This window comes from Pipra filicauda, unplaced genomic scaffold (genome assembly GCF_003945595.2).
Source record: "Pipra filicauda isolate LSUMZ 115617 unplaced genomic scaffold, ASM394559v2 scaffold384_size681814_pilon, whole genome shotgun sequence".
Taxonomy (NCBI): Eukaryota; Metazoa; Chordata; class Aves; order Passeriformes; family Pipridae; genus Pipra; species Pipra filicauda.
The window spans coordinates 103,724-116,300 of NW_024104514.1; the positions used below are offsets into that span (position 1 = coordinate 103,724).

Genomic DNA, 12,577 nt, shown 5'->3' on the forward strand with positions numbered 1-12,577 from the left:
CGGGCTCCTGGCAGAAGGCCTCCATGCCATGCGAGCCCACGGTGTTCAGACCGCCTGTGGTGCCCGCCGGCAGGCAGGACGCCAGCACCAAGGAGGAAACCTCTCTGGCTGAGGGGCTTTGTGGGCCGGCAGGTGACCCCTGCGGAGCGGCAGGGAAAGCCGTCCGTCCTGGTCCTCCGCCTGGTCGCACGTCCACTCCTCCACCACCGCAAGCTTCAGCGCGCGGCACAGAGCGAAACCGGGGGAGGACTGGCGTTTGTTTGTTCACCTGGCGGTGAAACCGCTCTCGGCTCTGTCCCGGCTCGTTTTGGCGCTGACGTCAGAAGGGGTGGGACCGCGCCTGCGCGCGGCGGTGGCCGCGTGCGGTGGGAAGGGGTGGGTTCCGCGCGCGTGTGCGTGCGCGAGAGCGGCGTGAGCGCGGTTCGGCGCGCGCGTGCGCCGGTGGGGGCGGCCCAAGGGGCCGAGCGGGCGGTGAGGAGGCGGTGGCGGCGGTACCGGCCCGGCCCGGCCCGGAGGGGCCCTCCCGAAGGGAAGGGCGGGCGCCTCGGCCCGGCCGCGAGCCCCGAGGGACTGGGGGGGGTTCAGGCGGGGGCTTCTCCTCAGCGCGGTGGGCTGCGGTGCTCGCTGGGCCTCGGCAGCGGGAAGCGACCGCCGCCCGGGTTGTTGTTGTGGTGGTTGTGAGGGCGCAGGGTGGGGAGGGCCGAGGTGGGAAGGTGCGGGGCAGGCCGTGGGGCTGGTCCCGCCTGTGCTCCCCTCCCTCCCACGGGCTTTGTGCCGCCTCCTCCCGTTGCTAACGGAGACTTCCCTTTGTCGGAGCGCAGGGTGACCTGTGAGGAATCGCCTTCCCCGCAGCCTGGACTTGGGCTTCTCGTGGCCTAGCAAGAAGCGGTTTCTTTTCCCGAGCTGTTGGCATCTTCCTGCCAGGATTCATTCGTTCCCAAAGGAATGGAGGAATGCAGCTGATAAGTGCTTAACCACGCTGTGCCCCCATAGGCAGCACCAGGCGCTGGCTTTATCGTCACCACTTTGGCACTTTGGGGTGGGCTTCTCCTTCTTACCTGCTCTGGGTACCCTTTTACTGTCACTGTAGACCAAAGGAGATGGAAGAAAAGGAGCGATGTGATAAATTCCAGCTGGTACCAAGACGCTAAGGGGAATTGTATATTTTGACTTTTTTTTTTTTCCTTTTTTTGTTTTCTGTGAAGGGGAGGGGAAGTATTTTATGGGGTATGGGAGGAGGGAGGAAAAATATGCTGCAGATCTTCATGTGGTTTTTAAAACCAGCTGTCAGAGGGAATTACTGAATAAACTGAAGCACAAGAGGAGGGTTTGTGAGCTGGAAGCAGCGCTAGCCCATCAAAGAAAGGGGCAGTGAGCTGCTGTTGTGACTGTGGAGGCAGAAACTTCAGCCTCCTTCATTTCTCACCAACTACTCCACATCCACCCATCGAGAAAATGAGTTGCGTGCCATGGAAAGGTGACAAGACCAAATCAGAATCGCCAGAGCCACCCCAGCCACCACCACTGCACATTTACCATGAGAAGCAGCGCAGGGAGCTGTGCGCCCTCCATGCCCTCAACAATGTCTTCCAGGACAGCAATGCCTTCACCAGGGAAACCCTGCAGGAGATTTTCCAGAGGTAGGATACTCTCTGTATTGGTGGTAACTACCCCTTGTCCTCTGTTGATTGGAGGAATTTTCAGGTCTTATTTGGGCAAGTGTAAAGAAAAGGAGGGATTCAGACTATGCCACTGCTTCGAGATGAATGTATCTTCTTTTTTTACACCCGGTCTTTTTTTTTCTTCCTCCATGCAGAAATTCTTTCTCTTTTTACTTGTTTCTTAACCTACTCTGGCTGCCAGTTTTGGGTCCAAGGGCTTTATTGCAGATGCTGTCATGGGGTTGGACCTCTGTCTTCTTCCCTACCCGCCTTAATGCCTCTTCTACCCATCTTCCATGTTTTTGCCTCTGACTTGTATGTATTATCTTGATGATAATAACACATTTGGGGATTCCCTTGGGAGAATGAAGGCAGCAGGAATGACAAATGGGTCATCATAAAAACTCACCTAGTATCAAAACACTTCTAAGATTTTTGGAAATTAGCAGCTTTGCAAAATGAGTGACTCCGTATTTGAGTGGTTCAGTGAAGGTTTTCAAATATTATGTCGGGGTTTTTTCCATGCAGCAAGACCCTGATTTAATTTCAGTAGCTGGACCCCTTTTTTCTGTGGCATTGCTAAATGTTTCCCAACAGCTTCCAGTAATTAAAGTGCTTAATATAATAATAATTCCAATAATTAATTCCGATAATTAAAGTGGTTTTGAGTTTTACAAGGATGAATGTAAATTATTAACGTAGCCCGTGCAATAGCTCATGCTTTGCTCAGTGTTTATTTTACACTGTTTTGATGCTTTGTGGAAATTGTCCTGTTCGTGCCTTTAAAAGTTCTGGTGATCTTTCATTGGTGGAGCTAAGTGATCATGTAGGAAAAGAGGTCTCTTTTGATGCTCAGACTGCAGATGTTGTAAGTCACGTAGGTTATGCTCAGCAGTTCACAACATCTTGTGTTTGTGACAGGTAGGAAATCCCACGTCATGGCAGTGGTTATGTAGTTATTGTGGGACAAGGCAGTCGGGGTGCCCTGTGCTGATGAGGAGGGAGCTGTGCACCTCTGTCACTGCTCTCCTGAAAATAGCAGATTTACGGAACTGGTGCTTGACTCGTGCCTGTCTTTGGCAAAAGAAGTGTGGTAATGGACAGTAGCAGATATCAGATTGAAATGCTATTTACAATAGTGTTGTAGATAAAACTCCTGCTGGTCCATGGCAGGCTCAAGGCGCTCTTTGTCCAGTGTAAAGACACTGTGGTTTTGTTCTAGAGCAGCAATTGTCAGAATCTTAATCACAGCTGGATTGCTCTTGGCCTGAAGCAAACAAAGGCAGTTCATGTGGTAGAAGGAGTGTGATGATCTAATTAGTTGGCTTTTGTTGGGTTTGGTGAGACAGAATTAGTGTACAGCATGAAACCTCTCAAAAAGAGATGGGATGTTAATCTTGCTAGACCTCTTGCCATAGAAGGGAGAGTTTGTTTTTGAGTCCAACCTGGTGGTGTTCCATCCTAATATTAAGATGAAGATAGATTGATTCAGCCCTATGGTAGTATGGAGGTATACATGGAAATTCCTCTTGGAAATGGATGAGCTATAAGCTGTGTGTAAGAATTGCCACTACCTTTCCATTTCTTTTGGGTTACTACTTGTGTGTAGCTCTTTGATTTGCCTTTAAAAAGCGTGGATTTAGTTGCCTTTTATATATCGCTTGTCTTTTTTGTGTCTTATCATATTCTGTATGTTGATAAAGGACTGATGAATATTTTTAATAAGCTACAAAAATGTTATGGTATGATTTTTAAACCCAGTGTTGACAAGGTAATGACATCACAAGTAACTTAAGCTTTCTGTAGCTTTTACCACATCCCTTGGAGAATGATTGAACCACATCGCTTAATCATTAGCTTCCCTTTTGCTGCATCCTATTGTGAAAGGCCAGTTTTGATGATTATCATCTCAAAAGTATGCCAGAACTTGTTCCAGGCACCCCTCTGATTTTGTAGTCCTTCCCTTTTCTTTAATACCTTTTTGATGTTCTTCTGGCTTTTGTTGCAGGAATTAAGATTGCCTGTTCCAAGTGTTGCGTGGAGATACAAACAAAATCACTTCACTGGAGTCTGTGTATTGAGACCTGATTGGGAAGGACAGCTGCATACAGGAATCTTGGAGCCCCTTGTGTTAAGACAATACGTTGATGAAAGTTTCTGACTGAGATTACCTGGATTTCTGTCCAGCTTTGTCAGTCTTTCTCAGCTCAGTGTCTAGATAAAAAAAACCACCAAACAAAAAAACCCCAAACACCCCCCTCCCCTGCCAAAAAAAAACAACTAAAAAAACTAAACAACAACTTTGGGGAGGCAACTTAATTCCTTATCTAGTAGAATCCTTCAGCTGATGATTGTGGACCCTACTTAAGTGTGTGTGTGGATAGCAACATTGAGGAAATTCTTGGTGCAGGTTTGGTCACAGGTGCTACTTCTTTGAGACTGTCACCTGTGCTGGTCTCTTAATCCCATTTCTGGAGCTCTGCAAGTTACGTGAAGGAACAAAGATAAATGTGTTCTTTCAGGTCTCAAACTTGTATCTGGAGTACGGTGCAAGGAGAGGGTGCTTCTGTAACCCAAAGGGCTTTCTTGATTGTGAGGCTTTCCTAGCTCGCTGGTGCTCATGAATTAGGATGAAGCAATGATTTTGAGGAATTAGTTGTAGCCAAGTGATCTTGCTTTATGGAGATGCTGGAAGAGCTGTGACAAGCTACAGTTGCATCTCTGTGACCAGTAAATACAGCAGAGCTTTGAGACTGGAAACCGTGAATCTCTGAAAATGTCATTGCCTTACTCAGAAATGCCCTGTTGTGGATATTAACAGCTTTTCCTCTTGCCATGGTGTTGTGGACTCTTCTCCATTCTATAGTCAAGTTCTCCCCACCCTCCTGTGGGGAGAATGCTGTTTTGCTGCAGTCTGCTCCAATGCAGGAAAACACAGCTGAAGCCAAAAGCTGCCTGTCTTCAGACCTTGGTTGGTGTGAAACTCCCTACTCAAACCACTGCGTTCTTCTTCTTGTCAAATGCCTTATGCTGTCAGGGCAGGAATGCAGAAGAGCTGAGGGATTTTCACTGGATGAAATATGCCTGCAGAATGTGCACTGTGCTAAAGGCCAAGCAAAAAACGTGCAGGAACATTAGGAGTTTTGGGGGATGGAGTTGACAGGAGGGAGAGGCAGGTGAAATGTGGGTGTTTGGATGATATGAAATCTGAACCTTGCACCAGCAGAACTAAGGAAGTCCTTACCAATCAAAAGAGCAACTCATTACAACAGAACTGATCTCAGGCTTGACTTTCTTTAGATTGGCATTGCATGACCTTGCTGTTCTCTGCTCCCAGTTTCCCCTGTGCTTGGTTTTCCAGCTGTCATCTTCATCATAATACATCCCATCATCATTTTCCCTCCTTACAAAATTTCTTGGGCAGGGGGGAAGCATAAAACAATAAAAGTGGATAACAGGGGGTTTTGCCACATATCTCCATGTTTTGTGTCTCACATCCATTATCTGAAGCTGTGGAAAGGCCGTCTTCTATTTTTGCATGTAACCTCATAGCAGTCCACATCTTCCTCACAAGGGGAAGTGGAGAGACAGGCACTGATCTCTCCTTTTTGGTGACCAGTGACAGGACCCAAGTGAATGACCTGAAGTTGTGTCAGGGGAGGTTTAGGTTGGATATTAGGAAAAGGTTCTTCACTCAGAGGGTGATTGGGCACTGAAACAGGCTCCTCAGGGAAGTGGTCACAGCACCAAGGCTGACAGAGTTCAAGAAGCGTTTGGAAAATGCTCTCCCGCACATGGTGTGATTCTTGGGGCAGTCCTGTGGGGCCAGGAGTTGGACTCGATCCCTGTGGATCCCTTCCAACTCAGGATATTCTATGATTAGATGAACACAATAGAGTGTGGTTCTGCATTTTCAGATGCTGTAGTAATGGAAGTGATGTCTAAGCAAGCTTATAGGTCAAAGCTGAAGAGACTTGTTCAAACAGGATTATCTGTTTAGTTACCTACAGCAACAGTTATTTTTTACCATCTAGCAAAAGCAGTGCTTTAGAGAACTCCCAGCTGCAAATGTCTTCACAGCTTTGTGTCTGAGTACTTCTTTCATTTAGCAGTGAGAGGGTGGGGAGAACAACCTTTTCTACATCCAGCTTCCCCTGCCTCTTTTTCTCACCCAGTCTTCAAGACCGGTGTTGACTGTCGAACTCTCAAAATTGTAATAGCCATTGTCCTAAATGGCAAACTGGCATTCACTCCAACTGTGAATTGAGGAAAAATCATAATTGAAGCATCCTTCAAAAAGTACCAGTTCAAGGGAGTGGGAGGGAAAGCTTTTTGGTCTCTTTTTGCATCAAAGGTAGGACCTTTGGAGGTTTTGTACACCAAAATTATTCTTAATGCATTACTTAGTCCCCTCAGCCCCTTTGATGAATGGAAAAGGGGGAATGGAATAGTTTGTGTTTAAACACAAAACCCCTGAAAATGGCCTTCAGGTTGTACAACAAGTAGCCCTTTGTGGCTGTAGAATACAGGTTCAGCAAACGCCTGCTAGAGCAGTCCCCTGTTCTGTTTGCAGGCTGTCTCCCAACACCATGGTGACCCCCCACAAGAAGAGCATGCTGGGAAATGGGAACTATGATGTGAACGTGATCATGGCAGCCCTTCAGACCAAAGGCTACGAGGCGGTTTGGTGGGACAAGCGCAGGTACTGACAACTTGTGTAATTCTGGAGGTGGCTGCTGTTTGTAAATATGAGAAAGAGATTGAACTGAAAGCACCAGAACATAATCTTACTGCTGTCTTGTTCTCTGCACTCTTTCAGGGATGTTAACGCCATTGCCCTGTCTAACGTGATGGGCTTCATCATGAATCTGCCCTCCAGCCTTTGCTGGGGCCCCTTGAAGCTCCCCCTCAAGCGACAGCACTGGATCTGCGTCCGGGAGGTGGGAGGCACCTACTACAACCTCGACTCCAAGCTCAAGGTACCCGAGTGGATTGGAGGTGAAAGTGAGCTCAGGTAGGATTTCCTCAAATCTTTCCCTGTTGGAGGTGAGAAATATGTCCTTAAACAGTTAGTGATTGAAACATGTATGGTTGACCTTCAATAGTAAATATTTGAAAGTAATAAAGTTCTTGTGCTTCCACTTGGATTTATGCCCCGTTTGGAGAGAGCTAGGGAAATGCTTTCAGCAGCGGCAATCTCTGTGAGCTCAGGAGAGCCTGACTTGGCCTCTTAATGTGTCTGGCTCTGTCGTTAGTGGTAAAGGCAGAGGCCAAGTCTGGTATTAGTGGGTGACCCCTGCAACAAGATGTGCTGTGCCCTGCTCCCTCCTTGAATGTGAGAGTCTCAGCATTCTTTGCCTCTTTAGTAACAGTCTGTATGTTCCCAATAAAAGGCTTTCCAGACTAAAAGTGCAGCCTTATCCCTGACAGCAGTGAAAGCTGTTTGTTAGAAATCACTTTCCTATGTAAGCATAATCTTAACATGAGATAGTTGCTGTAAATGCTTTATAAAGTCTCACCTGCTCTTGGTTGTTGTTTAGTTTCCATTCCATCGTGTTGTGAATCCTACTAGCGGCCTTGCTGTCTTGACTAGACTTGTGATGAGATAGGGATTGCACATCAGCAGTATTTGCAGAGCTGACCATGCCATTGAAGTCTTGGTAAAGGGAATGTCAGCCTTCTGTGAACTTCTGGGATAAAGCAACACTGGAGTGTTTTTATGGAACTACTGTGCAGAGGTTCTGGTGGATTTTATCCTGTGTGTATTTTTCTTCAGCAGTAAATATGGGATTTCTGTATTGGGAGTTTTGGAAATCTGGAACAAAAGGTATCAGAGAAAACACCGATTTGACTTTCAGATTTATTGGAAGTAATCCAAGTTTGGTATTAGAAAAAGCTGAGGGGCAGAAAGGGGCTAAAGAACCATGTCAAATGACCAGGTGCTATGACCTGTGATAAGGACATCTCAATGATGGGCTGGTTTTTTTCTGCAAGTGTTACCAGATTTGTTGGAATTATTTTAAATTACAGTGGGATTCTTGATCTTGGAAATCTGAAGAAATTGAACTTGGTTTTAATTCTATTTTTGCTACCTTGGAAAGTGACATCTATATAGATTTCTCTCTTCTGAGGTTAAGATAATGTCTGTCTGATTCAGAGAGAGTTTTCTGGGCAGAGCTGTGTTGAATCTATTGGGACGACTTTAATATTTGTTTGGGGGGTTTTTCTGTTGTAAAATAACTAAAGACTTTGGGCAGGGTGTGTTTCTCCCATTTCTTGTCACATCTACATAGTTGCATTTAGTTGTTGTAGAAGATGATAGAGTTCTACATTCAGTAGCACTTATTTCTATTTCTCTTTATGATAGGAAATTTTTGAAACACCAGCTGAGAGGAAAGAACTGTGAACTCCTACTGGTGGTGCCAGAGGAGGTGGAAGCACATCAGACCTGGAGAGCTGACGTGTGATCTGGACCGACTGTCCTCCAACTACAGCTCTTCCCCTTTACCAAACTCCTGATGTCCTAAAACCTGGATAATGGATGCCCCGACTCTTCCTGTCTGGAATTTCCTTTGTTAGGCTCTTCTCTTCCTTCTTTGGTGCAATAGGGCAATGGCACAGGACGTTGGGGGTGGTGGGTGGGGAAGAATTGAGGCCAGAGCGGAGGAAACTGGAAGCCAATCACTTTAGTTGCAAGGTGGATGAGCTGCGTCCCTTTGGCCAGCGGGAAGGCATCGTGCTCTTTAAAACTGGGCTGGGGGCGAGGGTGCCTGGAAACCTCCGGCCTCCCTTTCCCCACGTGGCTCAAGGCCGTGTATGGTGGGACCCTGCCCTGTCCAGGGCTTGCCAGGGAGGAGCAGGGGCCGAGCATGCTGCCACCTCTTCACAAGTCTCTCCCTCCAAAACAAGTCACCATGAAGACATTTGCAATTCCTAAGGATCTCTCAGGACACTCAAAACACTAGGAATGGTACGGTGCTCAGCACGACCCTCTGCTTCTTAGGGCTGGTTTGTGCCAGTAATTAGGAAACAATAATAAGAACAGTGTCATCTTCCAAGAAATTCTTCAGGTAGCTAGAGGATTCTTCCCCAGTGTCTCCAGGGATTTATGTATGTGGTGAGCGGTTCTTTGGCAGCGTGTGGCTGGCTAAGGTGACATGGAAACAGCAAGCACAGGCTGAGGAGTATCAAGTTTCTGGACTGGAGAGAGGCCATAGTCTGCTTGGGTTTCTTCGTGCTGTGGTGCGGGGGGGGCAATTATTTTGTTTTATTTTTTAACACCTATTTTGGTTTTCTGCATGGTCACCCAGTTTAGAGGCTGCTTGGAGAGAGGAATAAAGCTGAAGAGGTTTTGAGAGAAATTTCATTCCCTTTTATTTCCCTCTTCAGAAGCATAGCCCATAGTCAGGAATGTCATGTGAAATGTCCCAGAAACAGGTCAAGTTACAAAATAAAAATGAGCTGAGGAGGGAAGCCTTCATAACAGGTTTGCCCTTTCATAGTTAGTAGCCACTGGCGTGGGAGCTGCAGAGGGTCCACCAGAATTTTCAGGCATTAGAGACACCCTGACTTGGTAGTTGAACCAATCTCCCCTTTAGTGTTGGCCGACAAACATTCCATTAATGGATGAATTGCTTTTTCCTGCCTTCTGTGGGGAGGAGTGACTAGACATGGAGACTCTAAGCAGAATCCCTACCGGCTGTTCCCAGTCACCCAGATGAGCTGTAGCTCAGCCATGCCTTCCATGGCAGGAGGTGGTAATGCTGAATTTGGAACAGACTTCATTCTGTTTAGCACTTCCTGGCTGAGCTGCTGTTTGCTTCCCTCTTTACGTGTCTGAGTTGAACAGCAGCCTCTGGTACCTGATGGAGCTCGAAGGATCCTGCTCCATCGTGCAGGAAAGTCTCATTACTGATGTTCGAGCTGGTGAAAGGAGGGCTCGTAATGATCTTTTCTCAGTTATTTTTCTCTTCAGAGCTCTGCAAATGCATGAGTGGGTGCTCGAAGCTGAAAGACCACCAAAATGGCACCTTCCCAGCAGAGAGGCCATATGAGGACGGGATGATGGTGTTCACTGCCCCCTGGACATCTGGCAAGCACTGTTTTGCAGTCCTTTGAGCACAGCCTCCCACAGTAAAGGGCAAACGGCTCTTACGTTTTAAAAAGTTGTATTTCGTAACACATTCCAATGACCAATACCAGCTGGCAGAGTTTTTAAACACTTTCCAGGCAGGATGTGCAGCCTGCAGGCATTCTGCTCCTGACTTGAAGCCATTTCTTCAAGAGGGGTAAAAATATATCTCAACAGCAACGTTTTCTATGCTGATTGAAGTTGCACTTTGGAGAAAAACCGTTTGCATGGAAACTGCAAGCCAATGGACAGTGCACAATATGCAAAGATGTTTTAAAATACTTTGGGGCTACTTTCCTCTCCTTGTACGTCAGCTGCTTCCCATGGGGGGGAAACAGTGTGATCCAGCTGCTCAGGTAAAGGGAGAGTGTACGATCACACCCCTGTGGGAGGCGAGGCTGCCGTGCCCAAGGGTGGGTGAGCCGGTCCAGTCCCACCGCTCAGGAGTGGGGAAGCCCCTGTTTGTTTTCTTGCTTGTTTGGTTTTGTTAGAGCCTTGTCTTGGGTTTGTTTACAGAGATGTATTTTGTTTAACCAAATATTAAAAATGGAAAAAAAAAAGTTTCCATATAAATGTCCTATCACTTCTGTATGTTCAACTGAATTGTTCTGTAACAAAGTATGTAAAGGATAAATAAATTTTTTTCTTTGGCTATAAAATCACCACCTTTCTGTGAGTTTAGAGCCTTGAACCTTGGTCACTAGTGCTGAGCACCTCCCTGAGAGCTCCCTTAAGCCGTGCAAGGCTTCCCCCCCACTCTGAGGGTGACAGAGCCATGTCAGTCCCTTCCCCGTTGCCAGGAAGTGCATGAAATGGAGAGGTCCCTACACACAAAGCTCCCAACAGCTCTGAAAGAACTGAGCCTCCCTCAAGGACATCTATTAAAATCACACTGCTCAGGTTGGATTTATTTAATATTCCATACAAAAAAATACGCAGCTGATATCTGAAGTTCTACTTTATGAGGCAGAGAATCTGCGTGGATGTGATCGTCTCAAACCTGGCCTGCTGCTCCCTCTGTTCTCACACACACACAGAGCTACAGTGAAAGTGTTTCTGCAGACACATCTTCCCAAAGAGTGTTTTCCACGGGGTATGGATTGCCACCTGCACCCCTCCTTCCTCTGCTGCAAAAGTCACTCCTGCCACCGGTGTCCTTCAGCTCCGAGTCAGGCAGGAAAGAATTTGTCCTCTCTGACTGCTGCTTTTCAAAGCTTGACCTGTGCCCCAGGGTGGTTTTGGGGGGGCAGGGGCAAGGAAGCTGGCAGAGGAGCTCCCCCAGTCCAAGTCTGTACCTGGTTATGGCATAGTGATTGAATAAAAGGAAATACTCATGATTTCTACAGGAGGGGGGATGCAGACAGGAACCGTCATCAGGTCCAGAGGAGGGGCTTCCCCCCCTCGTTGTGAACAGGTCAATGTCCCAAAGGAGAACCAAAACCAAAAACAAACAAAAGGAAAAAATGCCCTGACCCAACAAATCAACAGTTCAATATATCATAATCGCGAGGTCTTCCCACTTGATATGAATCCAACTCAGCTTCCGCAAATTAGATTTTTCCAGACAGCGGAGGCAGGGCCCCTGGCATTCCCCCTGAGAGCCCTGTGTTGGGTCCAAGGAGGATCTGAAAGGAAAACAATTGGTTGAGTGGCTTCAAGGACACAGGAAGGATTCCCACCCTGTCCCCCCTCCTACAGGTACTGGCAGTGCCACAGCCGAGGTCAGTGTCTGACCACAGCCCCTGTTTCAGCTATTCCAGCCCCTCAAAGCCTATCTCAGCTGGAGAGAGCCAGGTTGTGCTTGCCAGATTGTCCCACTGGAACATCCAGCTGGAGAATCTGGTGGGATGAGTGAGGCCACAGTGTGTAACAGTGCACTCCTCTCCCGCAGCAGCTGGTCACAGGGGGAGGCACTGGCACTCCCAGCCGACTTTGCAGGGCTAGGAGAGAGGGCTGGGCTGTTCCTGCCTCACCTGTCGCTGCTGCAGCTGCTGCTGTTGCTCCATCTGCAGTTTTTCCGTTTCAAAGACGACAGGAAGAACCAGAATCATGAAGGAGGTGGTCCCAATCCACAGAGCTGCCCTAGAGAATCTAGCAAGGAGGAAGACCATTAGGATTCAGAATCAGTTCTTTAGTCACTTCTTACCCGCTTCCCTTCCCACGCTTCCCTTCTGCGCCGCGGGCAAAAGCCTTCCCCCAAATCCACCCCCGAACTCCAGGTGGCACCTTACCCCCGCCCTCCTCGCGCCGCCCAGAAACAAAGCGCGGCCCTGCCGCTGCCCGCCGGCCCCGCACTGCGCTACCCGCGGCCAAAGCCGCCCCGCGCCAGCCGGGCCCGCTTCGAGGGGCTCCCGCCGCCCCCTCACCTGTACATCTTCTGCGCTACCGTCAGCGACAGGTCGAACGTGGCCCCGGCCGCCGATCGCACGCTCTCGGGGAACATCTCCGTGAGCCCCCACAGCCGCTCCGCCAGCGTCTCGTCCAGCTGCGGGCGGCACCAGCGTGTCAGGCCCTGCCGCCCGGCCCCGCGGGGTCACCGCGCCCGCCCGGCCCGCCCGGCCCGCCACGCCGCCGCTCGCCCTGATACCTCCTCGTCGTCCTCCTCTTCTTCCTCCAGCTCGTCTTCCAGCTCCTCGGCCTTGCCCGCGCCGCCCTTGGGCAGCAGCTCCTCCGGGGACAGGGACGCCGCGGCCGCCATCGCCACCAGACAGGACGGAGGGGAGCGGCGGGCGGAGCGCCGCCGGAAGCGGGGCGGCCCTCCCGCCGCCCGGCCCGGGCGAGGCAG

General features: G+C 48.9%; 2 protein-coding genes across 4 annotated transcripts; one reads left to right on the forward strand and one right to left on the reverse strand.

Annotated features, from left to right (window-relative positions):
* The first annotated feature begins 11 nt into the window (after positions 1-11).
* JOSD1 (Josephin domain containing 1) lies at positions 12-10,454 on the forward strand. 3 transcript variants are annotated; one of them, XM_027715052.2, is made up of 5 exons: positions 12-375; positions 822-1,640; positions 6,235-6,363; positions 6,481-6,675; positions 8,029-10,454. In XM_027715052.2, the coding sequence occupies exons 2-5, from the start codon at positions 1,456-1,458 to the stop codon at positions 8,126-8,128; spliced, it is 609 nt and encodes a 202-aa protein (XP_027570853.1). In that variant the 5' UTR covers positions 12-375; positions 822-1,455; the 3' UTR covers positions 8,129-10,454. The 3 variants fall into 3 exon arrangements, with proteins under 3 accessions (XP_027570853.1, XP_027570852.1, XP_039240826.1); XM_027715051.2 differs by lacking the exon at positions 12-375 and adding an exon at positions 407-471; XM_039384892.1 differs by lacking the exon at positions 12-375 and having other exon boundaries at positions 494-1,640.
* Positions 10,455-10,669: 215 nt separating this feature from the next.
* TOMM22 (translocase of outer mitochondrial membrane 22) lies at positions 10,670-12,526 on the reverse strand. Its single transcript, XM_027715053.2, has 4 exons — positions 12,380-12,526; positions 12,159-12,277; positions 11,766-11,883; positions 10,670-11,417 (listed from the first exon to the last, which is right to left on the reverse strand). The coding sequence occupies exons 1-4, from the start codon at positions 12,488-12,490 to the stop codon at positions 11,343-11,345; spliced, it is 423 nt and encodes a 140-aa protein (XP_027570854.1). The 5' UTR covers positions 12,491-12,526; the 3' UTR covers positions 10,670-11,342.
* Between the last annotated feature and the right edge of the window lie 51 nt (positions 12,527-12,577).